This window comes from Argopecten irradians, unplaced genomic scaffold (genome assembly GCF_041381155.1).
Source record: "Argopecten irradians isolate NY unplaced genomic scaffold, Ai_NY scaffold_0422, whole genome shotgun sequence".
NCBI lineage: Eukaryota > Metazoa > Mollusca > Bivalvia > Pectinida > Pectinidae > Argopecten > Argopecten irradians.
In genome coordinates this window covers 18,584-36,743 of record NW_027187889.1, presented here as the reverse complement: position 1 = coordinate 36,743, position 18,160 = coordinate 18,584, and the positions used below count along the sequence as shown (strand labels likewise).

The 18,160-nt window shown below is 36.0% G+C and overlaps 2 protein-coding genes across 2 annotated transcripts; one reads left to right on the top strand and one right to left on the bottom strand.

The window, feature by feature from the left end:
• Positions 1–433: 433 nt before the first annotated feature.
• Positions 434–5,115, bottom strand: LOC138312682 (uncharacterized). The gene is made up of 4 exons (XM_069253470.1): positions 5,022–5,115; positions 3,726–3,878; positions 2,755–3,441; positions 434–2,262 (listed from the first exon to the last, which is right to left on the bottom strand). The coding sequence occupies exons 1-4, from the start codon at positions 5,113–5,115 to the stop codon at positions 434–436; spliced, it is 2,763 nt and encodes a 920-aa protein (XP_069109571.1).
• On the top strand, positions 3,442–8,334 carry LOC138312681 (uncharacterized). The gene is made up of 5 exons (XM_069253469.1): positions 3,442–5,934; positions 6,550–6,645; positions 7,035–7,076; positions 7,854–7,910; positions 8,201–8,334. Exons 1-5 carry the CDS (start codon positions 5,916–5,918, stop codon positions 8,332–8,334), a joined length of 348 nt encoding a protein of 115 aa, XP_069109570.1. The 5' UTR covers positions 3,442–5,915.
• Positions 8,335–18,160: the final 9,826 nt, after the last annotated feature.

The following is an 18,160-nucleotide window of genomic DNA, read 5'->3' as shown; positions in this document are numbered from 1 at the left end:
AAAACCCCCAGACCAATTTAGGTCACTTAAATACTAATGTAAAAGAAATGGTTGACTAATTGTTACAAATGATAAAAAAAATTGACACAAGCTAGACTATACAAGTTCACTATTAATTGATAATGTTTTGCAACAACAATAAAAATATTTAAGTAAAAATTTACAACATAATAGTTTGAAAGACACTCTAATCAATTATAGGTTGTAACATTGTTTACCTCACACAGAAAATCTAGAACATTACATTTTGTTTACATTACACATACTAGTATATAACTTACTACAATGAATAAGGTTAAAAATCTGCAATTCTAACACCTGTTATTAGGACAGTGTTAAATGTACCATGAAAGATATATAATGCTGCTTAAATTATAATATATTGTTCATGACCATAAAGGTCAACCAAATACAAATTTAATGACATATATCATCATTTGAAAACAGCATGCCCATATTTGTTAGGGAGTCTGCACACATATTGTGGTTCCATGGGTTGCTTTTGTGTTCTAGTGTCGATGAAAACTAAAACATGACTTAATTCCTCCACATTCACCAAAATGACTGTCTCTGTGTGTTTAATAGCAGTTAGATGACTAACAATGGGCACTCCAGGCAGCTGTGAAGGATCCAAATTCTTCATCTTTTGTATTACAGCATACACAAGGTTGTCGCACAGTACAAAGAATTTGATTTTTCCTATATGGGTGTCACCATAAATGACAACACTGCAGACTCTTTTCTGCATCCTGTTGTAATCATCTGCGTAGTACTTATTTCCGTTAACAATTATTCTGCTAACTTTTCTAGTATCAGCTGAACCAACTGGATGATTTCTGGCAAGACTCTCTACAACCCATATTTCTGACTCTGCCAACTTCTTTGGAACACCAGCTACATCACAGTTTCCTGCTTTGATTGTGATGGTCCAATTTGATGTTTTGTTTAGCACCATGCCCTTGTTGCGGATGTTAAAACGGGCTTGTCGGTATTTGAAGATTTGCTTCAGAACATTTCCAGTCCCATGCACAGATTGAAGGAGCATTGCATTGGCATCTTCAAATGGGAAGCAACTCCAACACCAGATTGGCCCCCACATTTGCACATACTCCGGGAGATGAACTGCTACGTTATGAACATTCAAACCACAGGATCCATCCCCGTAAAGTCTCTGGAATGATGCATAAAATTGATTCAGCAAATCTACAGATTTTTCTAGATCTACTGGTGTAATCTGGTCACCAAGCAAGATGTAAATTGCCTCTGAAAAACATACAAAGTTTTCCATATATTCTTCGGGGAGAAAGCCTTTCAAACATGGAATAGAGTAGTAAAGCAACCAAGATTGTAATTCGGTTGCTTTGAAATGCAAGTAATGCTTTTCAAGATCCCTTGGAAGCCTTTCAATATTATAAGGAGGCTTGATACTATTCATTCTATTTGAAACAGCTTTGATGTGTTTACCAATGAAGTAATTTTTTCTACTTTCAGATGGTGAGAACCATTTTGAAAGAAGAGTTTTAGTAACACCAAGGAGCACACCATGCATGTAATCTGGCACAGTTCCATCAACTATGTTGAAATTGTACAGCTTGTGAAGTGGAGAATGGCCTTTAAATCCTTTGCTTCTATTTTTGTTGGAGCCTGAGCTCATGTTAGCAAAAACTCCTTCCTCATTGCGCCTGGTGTACCTTGATTCTAAATCACGGTATGGATAGCACTTTGCATGGCCCTTTCCTTGCTTTACTGTCATACCAGGGTCTTCACAGGTAATACAGGCATACTCCCCATTATAGTATGACATGTTCAACACTTCTGCTTTAGCTGGCAAATCTGTCACACTACAAAGCACAGATAGCTTCACATTATGAACATGGTTGTGTATCTCAACGTTGACACCATCCTTGAAGACAGAATTCATCTCCTCAGTAAAAATTTGCAAAAATTGTTGAAATGGAGGTTTCCCCTTACCTTGCCATAAACCTAAAAGAATTATGTTGTTTCTTGAAAATCGCAGTGGAGGGCTCAGCTCATTAATTGCCAAAAAAATAGGCCACAACTCGATTTTTGAGGATGAATACAAATTCACTCCATCTGTGTTTAATATTGCAGTAATGTTGTGATTTGTCTTATCCAAAAATCCACCATCAACCATCATTTTTCTGTAGGAGGCTCCATCAGTAATATCTGTCAATACTGTAGTGTTGTTTGACTTTCTGTCATATGCTGTCTGTTTATTCTGATGAATATCCTCCCATATTCCTACAAACGAAAGAACATGAATTAAATATAATGGTCACTACCAAATAATATATATATATATGATATAATGAACAAATAAAATCAGTATCTCAAAATGAAAGTGGTTCATATATAAAGGTCTGTAAAAAGTCAAAACAACTTTAGATTTTTCAGATCTGATGCTTCATCTTAGTCACACAAAAGACGGAAGATCTTTGAAAGTGTTATCTTTTCTTGTTTTTGTTCATCACTGTAGAGCTTCATTCCTGAATGATAATAATAATTACAAGCAAAAGTTCATTTTTTTACAGTCAGACCTGTCTATATTAAAAAAACGCCCAGAGGACAAGGAAAAGATGGGCTTGCTTATTATTTTAATCACTCTTTCTACACAGGTCAAACTATTATAAATGGTCTTATTGAACAGACAGTCTTTATCCAGAAGTGGTTGTTAAGGCTTGTGTCACTGTATTATAAAAATGTAACTCACAAACAATAAAAAGCTCTATATACCTGGTGCCTTTAGAAGGTCCACTATCTGTTTCTTGATGTCAACAAATGCAAAGCATTGTTTTGGATGACGTCCTTTTGAGTTCTGATTTGATAAAGACCCTTTGTAACGCAAGCCGTTGCAGTTCGGTGTGTCACATCGAAACTCATCTTCATTTAAAGGAAAAACAGCTTTGCAAAGAATGCAGTAATGAAATTCCTTAATTGAATCACTTTCAATACTGGACATTATTTTCATGAAATCAAGTTTGGATAACTCTTCACAGTTTTGAAAAGCACTCTTAAATGTGTTAATGACATCTCTACTTGTAGTTGAAGAAAATTTGTTTCTGATAAAGCAGGAAGCAAGAGAAAGTGCTTGAAATTCTTCTTCGGGCACATAATTTTCACAATGCGAGGCTGTGTGGTCACAGTCATCTGAAGAGCATGAAGAGTTTGTATGGTCTTCACTTTCTGAAGAAATGGAGTCAGAAAATGTGAAACAATCGCTTTCATTGTCTAGGGTATCCACAGTTGAAAAGTCACTTTCATCAGTTGAATTTGATGACCTTGCATCTGTAGATTTGTTATCATCAGACACGGCGACACTTGAAGACTTACTACTAGCATTGTCATCACCATCACTGAAGTCCATATGAAGGTTATCATTTTCAGTCTGATTATCTGCAAGACCACTGGAAGTTTCGTGTCCTTTAAGAAAAATGAAAGAAATTAAAGATTCATTATAAGTACTTATTTGCTGTGTATTGCAATGTTTTCCACATATTTAAAGTAAACAACACAGGCACTAGGTACATTAAGCTTAGTACAAGGGAAATTCAACACATTTAAAATGAACCATCCTTAAATTTGATATAGCGGATCAATGACCAGAGTATTCTTTAAACAATTCACGACAAAAATGGTGTAGCTTTCAGGTGTCAGACATAACATTGGTTCTTAAGCTATCATTTCAGTCAATCAAAATTACCTACCATCTAAATCATCATCACTTGAATTGGCAGAAATCTGATGAATAACAGATGCAGTAGATGCTGTGGATTGAGTGTATAGTCTTAAAGCTGTGCGTCGTGGAACAGGAACTGAAGGATCATCAAGATATTTCCTGTAAACTCTTTTTAATGGACCTAGATGAAAATTGAAATGCATCAATTCCTTTTTTGTAAATGTACATATGAAATAAATCATAAGGCAATCTATCAATTTCACGAAAAAGAAACTCTACACAATAAAGCAACATGATTCATTATATCAAGCATTATATCAAACTCTCAGCAGTTATAGTTTTCTCTATATGCTCGCAATTTATAAAATATAGAAAAATATACAGTACGTGATGCAGGTCAGAAACTGTTAACAGGGAAAGTCACATTATTATTAAAACTATCATGAATGCAAAAATAAATTATTAGCACTTCCACCACCATTATTTTTCCCTGATCACATGAAGACTCTATGTACACTTACTTTTGTTATGAACATGACGTAAATGTGTCAAAATTCTTTGCTTTCTGCTCAGATGCCTTCCACAAATTGTGCATTCAAAAAATGATCTTTCTCCAACCTGAACTTCCTTATAGAAGCATTCTTTTTCCATTTTCTTTCACTGTAAATGAAAAGATACACTTTCAATACCGTTTTTACAAACGGTTTTATTCAATGAGAGCACATAGGGATAAGATGAAAATTAATAGCCAATCGTGATTTTATTACAAATTTATGATTTATAAACATACTGAACTGTATAGTTTCGGAATTTCGTTTGTTTCAGAACTACAGAAGTTGAGTGGGTGAGAGACTCGATAATTATCGACAGGGTATATGATATTTAATATTATAACCAAACATGACAGACATGTAATTTGGCAAAAGCCGATATTTAATATCGGCAGTTTCTTGTCTACATTACATCTACGTTATTTTACCGACTTTCTGAATGAATAAATAATATATGAACTCAAAGATACAAGCCTTACGCTTGGCTCAGTTTAACAAAATCCTAGAAACATGTGCGTAAATTAAAGTAAACACAATACTACTGCATGTGCCATGATAAACATTTTGTCCGATCACGTATGCAAAAAATATTTACTTTTCTTTGACTTACGTGCGTACGGTGTACTGCAACAACGTCTTACATGACGAAAGATGAATTTCATTCTAAGATCTGTCCATCGGAATGTTCATTCAGTCGATTTCAACAGAAATTGTACTTCGGGAACTTGATACCTCTCATCAAAGCGCCATTTTGTTGAGGTTGATGAACTTACGATGTATTGACCTTCCTGATTGGTCAGACTCAGTTGCATTTTTCAAAAACGCGCTCTGATTGGTTGAAGTTTTGGCGGTGTAAGGTAGTACCATCACCTACGGTTTTGAACACACGAAACAACCTCGTAGCGAAAACACAGAATTTTGGCGACTTTTCTACACATTCAAAGACAATGTACGTACTGGTAAATTGGGTTTTGGAGTCGCTGATGACGATAATCAAATTTACGGCCATCAAGTCACCAAGAAGAGAATTCTGTGACTATCGCGATGGAGATGAAGTTGTGGCAACATATCAAGGGAAGCAATATCCCGCCATGATCATTGAGAAATCAGGTACGTACATTTATTGGGCCTACATTCATTCCTTTGAGTCATTTTTCATTTATCGTTAAAAAGAATAGTTTATAATGGCCGCTAATGTAAACTTCGTATCATGCTCTAGTTATTTCGCTGACAAAGCATAAATGGCATTGCACTGTGAGCAATGCGTTAAACGTTTCCTATTTCGTAAGTGGTGTATTTTATTTTAAAAATTCCATAATTCAAGTTAATATTACTTGTACGTGAGAAAAAAATAGCAACTTCCCACTTTCCAGCGCTGTCTACAGATATGTTGGGAATACCCTAGATTAGATGACCAATCTGCGTCGTAAAAGCTCTTGAATGTGCTTCATGTGAAAAAAGCGTTTTTGTGACCTAGCATATATACAGTGCTAGTATGTAAACAGAAACTTTCAGCTGTCAGTATACGTACGTAGCGTAATGCTTGGAGGAAAATTGGTTTTGTAAATGGACTCAATTTTAAGCATATGAAACCAAGACCTTGTTTAATAAATACACATGGAACTGCATTGTAAATCGTTCTGGTGTATTTTTAATCACCGAGACACATGTGCACTTGTGTGGAACGTAAGTAAGAGTTACAGAAACAATTGTTATTGATTTTGCGCATTAGTTTTGAGAAAAGATAATCGATCTGAAGATAAAATTACCGACTAAAATTTACTGAATTGTTTTGAATATTTTTGTGATTATTTAGTCAACAAGAACTTCCGAAAAACGAAACTGACATGTAGTTACCAATTTAAACAATGGAGTGAGCTGGTCGCATTTTTCAATTATTGAATTACAAATTAAAATGCTTTTACAGCATTAAAACATTTAAGAAGTATCTTTTTAATATGGTGACTCTAAGATGCTGGTTACATGTATTATCAAATTCATATTTATGAAGAAAATATGTAGAGTGTACAGTTCATTTAATATTTCACAACTGCAAAACTACATTAATCTTTGATTTGGCCTATAACTTACTTTGCCATAAATTTTCAAATCCATTGAAAATCTGTTATGTATGCTCTATGAAATTGGAAAGGGGTATCATAGATATGTAACAGGGTGCATGATTTATATATAAATTTAATCACTGTCTCTCTGTCAGGCATGAAACAGGGGACCTGATTAAATTGAACACTAAATACTTGCTTACACAAATGTCAACAATTACAATTTTGATCTACTTAGAAACTCACGCAAGCCTCGTCTCTACCATGGATTCAATCCTGGGTGAGCAAAGAAATGGTGACAGCATGGAGTCAATATTGGCAAAAAGAAAGGAAGGCATGTGTATTAAATCTCTAAAAACAAAAATTATTTCCCCAGTATATCTCAGTCTATCTCACCAATCCAACATCAGTATAAAGCCTATTGGCTTATTTAATTTATGGTTGAAAAGTAATAATAAAATGTTATTGTTCATTTCAAATTTAGCAGAATTTTTGTGATACGATACATATAGCTACAGCATAATCTGTTTGTCTGACATGTATGTATTTGTATTTTTGAATATTATTGTTTATCACCTTTTTCAGGTTTGAAATCTATTGTTTTAAAATTCAAATAATAAATAAAATTTAAATTTGCAAAGATAGTAATTGAGATTTGAACCAACCACAGTACACTGTACTCAAAAACTTGGTATACTAATGGGTAATTTGTTTCATATGCAGAAAGTACCTCAAGATCACCTGTGAGAAGGAAACAGACAAGTGGTATGTATTCCAGAAAAGGATCAGACAAGATATTAACGTCTTAATTATATTTACTAAAGGATAAAACCGGATTGTGTTAAATATTTTTTGTGCACTGATCGTGACGTTACGACTGATTTTCCTTTTATATCTGTTGGCGCAGCCTTTGATTTAGTATGGGGGTGCGAGGGTTACCGTCTTACTCTCTGTCATTTCATGAGCTGTCATATTTTTTTAACGAAAGTTTAAGACATTTCTTCTAAAACTTTCGTCCTTAAACAAACTACTAAATATTGTGAAATTTCTTTTGACTCCGTAAGAAAAGTGTTTGTTGAGAAAAATGGATTTTATTCCCGATTCATGGTCATCTCTCGTGGTGTTTAGTAGTGTAAAGAGACAGTCGCGAATCCTTCTCACTTATAAATCCTTGGTGCATCATCTAGAACACCATCCTCAATTTTCCAGGGGTTACCATCGCTAACAATCTCTACACCCCTGGACTATGTCACAGTAAAACTGAAGCCAAATTTCAAGATGAAAAAACTGATAATCACATGCATGCTGTCAGACTTCCTTTGAAGATTTACAGAGTAATGTTCAACTTCAAAGCCATACAATGTAGAGATATTCAATTCTTTTGGTATACGGTACATCAAAGGACCAAAGTTACTGCTCGCACATGAACCTTCAGTTTTGACATATTGTAGGAGTTTACAGATTGTAAGTGATTGTAATCCTTGGAAATTGTGGATACAAGAATGTGTGATCTAAATGTGTGTATACTTTCATATTTTGCAGCAGATAAGGAATCTAGGGAGAATGATCAGCCTTCAAAGAAAAGGAAACTGAATGAAAGTAAGTTTGTTTTATCCACCCAAGTTCCATTACCCATGATCATGTCATATTCATGAGCACTTTTCTCTTTAGAAATCTTACCTTATTAGACAAGTTTACTTGTTGTAAAGTTGGAAAATTGTAATGACTAACATTGTTTCCTTTAATGCAAAGTTCTTGGGATAAATAATGTGTTAAAAGTACATGGTTCTTGCTCTTTCTTTTTCACTAACAAAAGTCACCAGTGTGTATGGAAGCAATACAAGTGTAACTATAGCAATCATTTATGTTTTATTTTCTTTTTCATTCAGGCAAGACATCTACCAGCATCAGCACCAATAGCGGCTTGGTAGAAGTCAACATCTGCACAGGTACTGAGTCCCCAAGTCAAGATATGTACACAGCTGAAAAGAACAATGTACATGGTATGATCAATGTTGCTTAGTTGATAATAAAAAAAATATGATTCGGTCCCAAAATGCAATATGCACAACTAGGGCCCTAGGGGAACCTATATATGACATTTGAGATAGATCCCTTTAGTACTTTCTGAGAAATAGCAGTAACAAACTTTAACTATCAAAATCCAAGATGGTCGCCTGGCAGCCATCTTGTTGACCGATCAGTCCCAAAATGCAATATGCACAACTAGGGCCCTAGGGGAACCTACATATGAAATTTGAGAAAGATCCCTTCAGTACTTTCTGAGAAATAGCGGTAACAAACTTTAATTATCAAAATCCAAGATGGCCACGTGTCCGCCATCTTGTTGACCGATCGGTCCCAAAATGCAATATGCACAACTAGGGCCCTAGGGGAACCTGCATATGAAATTTGAGAAAGATCCCTTTAGTACTTTCTGAGAAATAGCGGTAACAAACTTTAACTATCAAAATCCAAGATGGCCGCCTGTCGGCCATCTTGTTGACCGATCGGTCCCAAAACGCAATATGCACAACTAGGGTCCGAGGGGAACCTACATATGAAATGTGAGAAAGATCCCTTCAGTACTTTCTGAGAAATAGCGGTAACAAACTTTAACTATCAAAATCCAAGATGGCCGCCTGTCGGCCATCTTGTTCGCCGATCGGTCCCAAAATGCAATATGCACAACTAGGGTCCTAGGGGAACCTACATATGAAATTTGAGAAAGATCCCTTCTGTACTTTCTGAGAAATAGCGGTAACAAACTTTAACTATCAAAATCCAAGATGGCCGCCTGTCGGCCATCTTGTTGACCGATCGGTCCCAAAATGCAATATGCACAACTAGGGCCATAGGGGAACCTACATATGAAATTTGAAAAAGATCCCTTTAGTACTTTCTGAGAAATAGCGGTAACAAGAATTGTTAACGGACGGACGGACGGACGGACGGAAGGACGGACGGACGGACGGACCACGGACGAAAGGCGATTTGAATAGCCCACCATCTGATGATGGTGGGCTAAAAATGTACTTGACAACACAAAATTAGTAGCTGGTAAAATTATTTATGAAAAGGCACAGTAATCAAATGATTGTAGGAATTGAACATGCTGGTTTCTAATGCTATCCGTTATTTACTGTTTACTTGTTAAATAGATATCTTTTAAAAACTACAAATATTCACTTTTGGTAAAAATTTCATAAGTCTCTTAGATTGTCCCGAAAAATGTACTTTTTCATGCACTGTCTTTACATGTTCAGAGTTATCTGTTTAGACCTATTTTTCAGCATTGAAACTTTGTATGAAGCATTCACAGTCTAGGTGTCTCATTTGATTTTAAGACTTAAGACTTTTTAGAATTCCTTCCATTGATGATATTGATGTGTAGAGAAAACAGAATTGAATAATATGTCATAATGATTTGCGCGGAGTACAGAAATCCAAGGTACAGAATATACCGAAAGAAGCCAAAGACACCAGCTTGTAAGTTCAATCCCATATAAATGATACAGATTTACAATTATTGTTAATTCTAAATGTGGTAAATTGATTGTATAACTGTATATTATGTGTCTGATTCTCATGACAGAACCTTTGTTGTATTGCTGTCAAGAATTTCAATCAATTTTTCTGTCCATTTTCTTCTTTGAGGAGTAATTGTAGACTTTTTTATAACTGCACACAAGAAAGTAGTTTCTTGATATGACTATTTACCATACAATATAAGTTTTTTATTTTTAGAATGTAAGTAATTAAATGCTTCCTTTCCAATTGCGAAATTGACCAACAAATCTGTTGTTTCATATTGAAGGGTCCACGCACAGAGAATAGCCGAAATATTTAAAACCCCTAGACAAGATGAAGTTAATCAACCATTAAAAGGGGAGTAAGCTTATTATGTAGTGTAATCGAGATTTATAATGTCATTAAAATTTCATCAACAAGCTGATGGGCCCATGATAGCAGACATAAACAATTAGCAACTAACCACAAAATACACCGATGTTGCCCAATTCTCGACGACCATAGGGTTATTGAATATTTTCACATCGTGCAGTGTTGAAATAGCAAATCAAGGAACTATGCCAGATGTTCAGATTTTAAGCCAGAAATTTGTTTATTATGACAACAAATGTAACAGGAAAATCTATAAAGATAATCAAATTTACCTACTTCGTAGTAATATTCAAGCACAATACAGCCAAAGTCCGCCATAAAAAAGAATAATTATCAGCAAATGTCTTGTAATTGGTTGCCAGCAGTTTACATGACCCACACCAAAATCTGTCCTGTGAGGTGACAATGGTCTTTTAAATTTCAGTTGTGTAAGCAGAAAGGAGTTCAGTGAACTCAAAGATGAAGTGAAAAGGCCTAAGGAGGAAAAGTCCGGGAGATGGAACAAAGGACCAACTCAACCCCAGACCTTCCAGCGCTTTCCCACTTTGGACTTTACACATACATCATCCTCACCAGCATCTACAGTGGAGGCATCATCTTCAGTATCATCCCTTCAGTATCACCTTCAGTATCACAGCCAGCAACACCAACATCATCAAACCCAGCAACACCAAGCATCACAGTCACCAACCAATGTGGACAACGAGTTTGTACAATGGAAACACAGTTAAGACGCTCTTTACAGATAGCATCAGTCACATTGACAACCTTTACACTGCATTGTCCGCATTTTTTGTTACTTGAGCTGTTCCCAGAGGAATACATCTATTTCTCATAGTGTCACTGGGAAAGCTTCAAACGCTCAACAAACAGAGAGAGAAAACCTCCTTATGATTTTCGACTTTTTTGGAACTTTGTTAAAAATTATCAAAAACAAGTTTGGCGCCACAAGTAAGGAGGTCACTTGAAAAAGTCCATTCGGTGCAAAGTCAATTTTAAAATCAAAAAAGGCAAAACAAATTAAAATTCCAAGTGACACTGCAGGATCAGTTTTATTTGCATTCATTCTTTACTATTGAAAATATTAAATACAACATCAACTAAAAGTTTAAGTCATTGAAGGATTTTAATATGTATCATCGTTATCTGTTATCAAATAATAAGTTAGCCTTAGTTTCTATTGCCATATTTATATACGGTAATATAATATTTGTAATCTAGGTTTGTTAGGTTCTCAAATTTGGTAATCTGCAACCAATTTGTCTATTTGGGGTGTGAAATTATGTGGCCCTGCAGGGTAGGGCGTTAGAAATTGTACTGCTGCCCTATTGCATGTCGTAAAAGGCGACTAAATTTTGGATCGTATCTTCTTCTCTTCGTCCTAACTGACTTTATCTTTCCTAATGCTCCCTTGGGTACCGCCTCACTTTTGGCCTTGAGTTGGAGCGTTCGCCCCTGTGAGGAAGGCTCTGGGTTCTGTCCTGGCCGAGGGCGGGGGGGGGGGTGGGGGGATGACCACCAAAGTCTTTAAAAAAAGGGTAGTTTTGCTCCTGCTTAGCGTTCAGCATACAGGGAGTGGGACGACTTGGTTCGCCGTTGTCATATAATGTGACCGGGTGGGGTGTGTTTGATTGGTGTCTTTCGGCGGCATGCCTCTGTGATATGCACTTAAAAAGGGCAACATTCCACTATACAAGAAGACCACAACACTAACATACCGCAGTCTCCCAAAATCACAGCACCTCGCACAAAATACACGCAACCACACGCCTTACATGGAGGCCGTCCTTAATTGACCATAGCTGTTAATAGGACGTTAATACAATCAAACAAAACAAACAAACAAAATGTTACAAAAATAGTTAAGATTTTTCTGTATTTAAATTGTCATGGGATTGAATCGCATGGTTTTGGTGACTATTACCAATGTTTTTGTGATACAATGTGTGTAAGGAGGGCTGTTAAGTCCATAAGTAGCATTAGGTAGGTCTAGTGTGGTGATATAATACATTATTTCATTGCTTTACATTTGCATAAGAATCAGATGTTTTTGTGAAGTGTGTTTTTGATCTAAAAAAAAAAATCTGCGTTTAATGTTCATAAGTAGATTTTAGGATTAAAATACATTTTTATTAGTGTGTAGATAAACCTGGTTGATGTTTTGTTCTCAATGTCATTTGTAATAACTCATGTCCATATTTACAATTATCAATTTATTTATGTTAATAATAGTAAATGGTGATTAACTGCTATTATAATTTGACATTTGAGTGTGAATCCTTGTTTTGGACTGACCTGAGCTCCAGTTAAACTTGACAGGGTAATTTGTTGAAAATTTGTTTTTTTAATTTTGTTATTCCATTTCATTGATTATTGATTTAATTGGACCAATGGTTCATTCATGGTTAACCATGGTTAGATCATTGTCACACCATGGTTTTATCATGGTAGACCATGGTTGACCACAGTCCGATCATGGTAGACCATGGTTTAGTCTTAGACAACATACCAGCTGTTGGCTAAATCATTATTCACATGACCCTGGTTGACCATTGCCTACCATGGTCTATGACCATGGTTAACCATGGTTGACCATGGTCTATGACCATGGTTTGCCATGGTTGACCATAACCTTAGGGCGGGTTGACCAAGGTCTATACCAGTGACCATGCGGGTCAACCATGTTTAATAAAAACCATGGTGCCAATTTACCAAAAACATGTCAACCATGGTCGGACCCATGGTCCCTGTGACCATGATTATGACCATGGTAGTTCATGGTCAAAATGTACACATTTCGCCTGGGAAACTACATACAAATGTCTGTACACACGAAAAAAAAGGTTAATTTTCCTCGTCAACTATGCAGAACAAACTTCCATTTGTCAGCAGCAGATTCATCATTTTGACGATTTCACACTGATTATTCCTCCAACACTTGTTTGTATAGGTTCCAAATGTCATAATCGTCCTCGCTTAGTTTCAACAACCTTGTCCAGTACTCATGCGATGCGATTCAGGTTCCTTTTTGGCCGAGTCGTAGAATTTATCGATTTTATCCGACTGTTTTCATAAGGCAACTTTCCAAGTGATGTTTTTGTGAAGGATGTTCACATTCACATCCGGACCGACACCCGCTTTTCTTTCCAATGTATTCTACGTGTTCGAGTAGTGACGATGCTAGACACTCAATCTGATCTGATTGTGTTCGCCACCCAGCTCCTTCTCCATATAGCGCTTAACGATACAACCGACTCCTGATTGTTGTTTGTCAGTCTATGCACTAATCATCTATTCAACCCTGCCTTCGGGATCTATTTTAGCCTATAAAGCCACCTCATGGGGTGGGGTCGTTTTTGCATGTGGGGGTCGACCCCACAATCACTTCAAGAAAGTCTGTCTAAAATGTCATTCTGGGGCTGCTTGTTAAAAAAAATTGCAACCCCACAGTGTCTCGTCCACATCGTAAAATGAGTAGGTTTTGTACTCGCACCGCTAAAGTCCGAAAAAAACGCTATCCGAATGAAAGTTTTCATCAACGTACTGATCAGCATTGTTTGATGAAACGACAAGGTATTCCGAATGATCACTTCCGGTATATCACACCCGCCATGGAGGCTACCGCTTGGAAGGTAAGTTACAACGACTGTTTTTATATCGACGACCTATTAAGGAAATCTAACTGACCTGCTGCCCCTATTGCATGATCGTAAAAGGCGACTCAATTTAGGATCTTATCTTTTCTATTCTTCCTAACTGACTTTATCCTTCCTAATGCCTCCCTTGGCACCGCCTCACTTTTGGCCTTGCGTTGAGCGTTCACCCCTGTGAGGAAGGCTCTGGGTTCTGTCCCTGGCCGAGACACACCAAAGTCTATAAAAGTGGTAGTTTCTGCTCCTGCTTAGCGCTCAGCAAACGGGAGTGGGACGACTGGTTCGCCCGTTGTCAGTATAATGTGACCGGGTGGGGTGTGTTGCTTGGTGTCTTCGGCGGCATGCTTCAGTGATATAGCACTATAAAAAGGGCAATAGTTCCACTATACAAGAAGACATAACATGAATTTACCGCAGTCTCCCAGTACACTCACCTCGCACAACATACACGCAACACACACGCATACATGGGAGGCCGTCCTTACATGACCATAGCTGTTAATAGGACGTTAATTAATCAAACAAACAAAACAAAAAAATTCAAAAAATCAGTCGATGCATCGTTTGGTGGACAGTGTTTCTGGGGTTCCTTTTTTTGCGATGGTTTCTGGGGTTCACTATCGTCTGTTGTTTTTCTGTGACTAAGACTTGATCAGATGATTGCAGTTTTCGTCGAGTAATGAGAGAAATGTAGTACTTTTTCTTTTAATATTTTCTTAAAATATAAATCGCATCCTTATTGACGTGAAAAACATCTCCACAAAAAATCGGATTTACATCGTGCTAGTTTCGATGGTGTAACGTTGATACAAGGGACCCTCAATGAAAATGAAACGTCATAACGAAATATTGTCGATACAAATGGATGATAAAAATTGTGTTCAGTTATTTTTTTGTGTTAAGTGGTAGTCGTTTCATGTTTTTTTTTTTACGTATCCAGATCGAAAGAAAACAGTTTAAGTATTAATATCAAAAAAAATTCCCGAAGACATTTGCGACTTCCGGTCGTAACAATATGGCGGAATGGCGGGTGAGACGTCTGTTTTCAACGCTTGCATGTTGTCTGCAGTTTTAGCAATTCTTATTATGATATTAGTTTTAATATTTGTCATCTATCGAAAGTGGACACGTTTTTTCAATTTATGGACATTTAATAAGGACATGTCATGATGACAACTTACTGATGACGTTCGTTGGCGACATTGTGTTTAATGTCGAGGCACGTCATTTCAGATATGCTATGGGCGTACGCGCTGTACAATGAAATCAGGTGTAGTCTTTTGTTAGAGATCCGTAGGACTTCAGACAGTGCTATGGACTTCGATTCAAAGATATGGAAGATTTTTAATCGTGTATTTGCCTATTGTAATTGTTGTTTGCTCAGAATCAAAGACTCGAATGGATTGCACACTAGGTTATGTAAGTACTGATTGTCAGCTGAGGCGAACTTAATAACTGTACAAGTTCTGGCGAGTAGTTTGAAGCAAAGTTACACACAATGCGATTGTGATTGCACAATTTCTAAATTTGTTTTTGACAGTTGTGAATATAGTCGGTGTCACTTTCATTTTTAAATTATCAAGTATGAATTATTCTGTTTTCAGTTAAGAGAGGGAGGATATAGTATGGAGTCGGATCCCAGGAGTGAGGAACGTGCTGTGGCTTCGTTAAAGTTGATATCACAGGAGATGTTGGGCACTGCAGGAGTGGGACGATGCCTGGTAAGTTCACAACTCCATGCACAATCCATTGTTGTCGATAGAATATTTATCATTGCGCATATTTAAATTTCCATGTAAATATTTTACAAAGTTCTGCTTAGTCTGGAATATTAATTTAAAAAATGCATAAAACATTTCTGGATTAACAGACTAGATTACATTCCAGGTTGGCAATTTTACATTTCAGGTTTTGTTCTTCAAAACTATGTAAGAATTTTTTGGTGTTGCTGGACTAAATTGCCTAGATATTTATTAACATTTTCACCAGGAAAAAGTTATGTCAATTGATTCTGGAAGCTTATATAGTGTCTACAACTTACATGGTCTTAAAAGCATGGCATTTCTCACACAATGTAAATTACTATTTGTTCATGATTAAATTCATGCAGGTTATCCAACTGAAACCATTTGAACACATTGATAAGAGGAAAAACATTTGCAAAGGAGTAAGAGAATGTTAATTGTTAAAGGATTGAATGAAAATGTGTTTACGAAAATTTGCAGTTATGTTTCTGTTAGTGGGTTCTTCGCAGAAAGTTTTTTATTACCATTTATATCATTTTTGTTATACTGTTAAGAAACTTCAATATTTGAAGTACCTTTAATTTGAGACCCAATTGTCATTAAGCATAGTTGTTAATCTTGTATCATTATTTCAAAGCCTTCAAAGGTTCAAATTCCTCCTGTGCGGTTAGCCTGATAGGACTATTATGTGGCAGTAAAAATATTAACATGAGATGGTTTTGGAAAATGTCTGCAAATCTAATTCTGAAATTTTGGACAGTTAAAGTTTTTTGTTTTTATGTCAGGTAGTAACTTGATACAGATCTTTTAGTTACTATCATTTATTCATAAAGCAATAGGCAGGTTATGCCATTTTGCACGAAAACAAAAAGAGAAAAAAACACCTGTTTATTTTGATCGAAACAATGAATACTCTTAAGATAGTAATAGCTTCAACTCATTATGATTTCGGTTTATATCATACATACTTTCGTGCATGCAAACCTTTACTACCTATAGATCGAGCTGTTATCATATATCATCAGCATTGTGGATTCATCAAATTTGTATTTAAAAGACTATGCCATCCAATTGTATATTCCTGTGACATTGCCCTCAACAAGAATGGTCTTGTTTTGTTAAAAAGACGGACATGATGGCATATTTAACACAATTGTTTGCCAAAGCTCTCGTCTGTAATGAAAATTTGGCCAATATGATTGAATCAAAGTTGGAGTGTACATTGTGATGTGCCGCACAATATCCATATGAAAAGTTGACTATGGCGAATACATTTTACACCTCTCGGCTCCCTGTTTGGAACATCCGGCACCTAGCTGTCCTGCTGTGTTAAATAGGTCATGATCATACACCAACTTTTGACAGGGCAAAAGGTATGGTATTGTGTATGAGACTAAATGAAGAAGCAACACAAACAAACAAACATATTCAGTCTGCTTATGAATGTTGGTAGTAAAACTCATGTCCAAATAAAACAAACTATTTCACTTATGGAAAAAGGGTAATAGCAAACCAAACTCTTACTAAGAATATGGTATAAGAGATCTATGTAATTCGACAATTGTTTTGGTTATATTTTGTAATTAATTATTTAATTTGGGTGTTTTAGAATCTTTGAAGAAGAAGACGTCAACATATTGATGCGTTCCTTTCTGACTTAATCTGGCCATTAGAGAAGGACTACAAGAAAGGTTATGTATCATTGTTAGCAACTGTTACTATGAAAATTATAATTGAAATAATTTGATTCATATCCACATTTTCATGAGCTCTAGATATGTATATTTTGGGTAAGAAATTAGATGAGTTGTAAAGCATTCCTTTTTATGAAAGTTTTATTTTCCCACTCGGGAATATGTTGCCAGAGTCTTATTACTTTTATTACATAATTGCAAGGAGGATGAGGTCTGCAGTATAACCACAGAGATAGGAGATGGGTCTGAAGGCTCCTTTGATATCCCCAAGATGACGGACGTCTGCAGGTTATCAAAGTTTTACCGATTCGTTGATTTTTTTTTCCACTATCGACATGCAAAAGATATAAAGTGACATACAAAATAATAATTTTTAATACAGTGGTTATTCTTTCTTTATTGAATACTTGATACTGTTTGCTGCAAATCTGACAATTTATTAAATACTATTATTTAATTTACATGTTTTAAAGTTGAAATATTCTGCTCATTTCTACAAAAATATTGAACTTGATTTATAGGACCAAGACTAGTGATAGCCAGCTTGCTTTCCCAGCCTGAAATAGTGAAATCTATTGTAATATCCACACATTCCATTGTATTACTCTTTTTTTCAATAAAATATGGAGTGTTTTATATGGAGTCATGTAAAGAGCAGATTGTGTTTATCAAAGAATTAAGACTCAATATAGTATTTTTCTAAATTCAAATGGTACAGGCTGCTAATATTATCAAACATAATCACTGGACATTGAATCATATCTAAGAATTTTAAGTAGGTCCAAGTGCAACCAGAACACAGCTCACTTTCTACAAGAAGTAGCTCTGCACTTAGAAACGAATGCTCCAGGGGA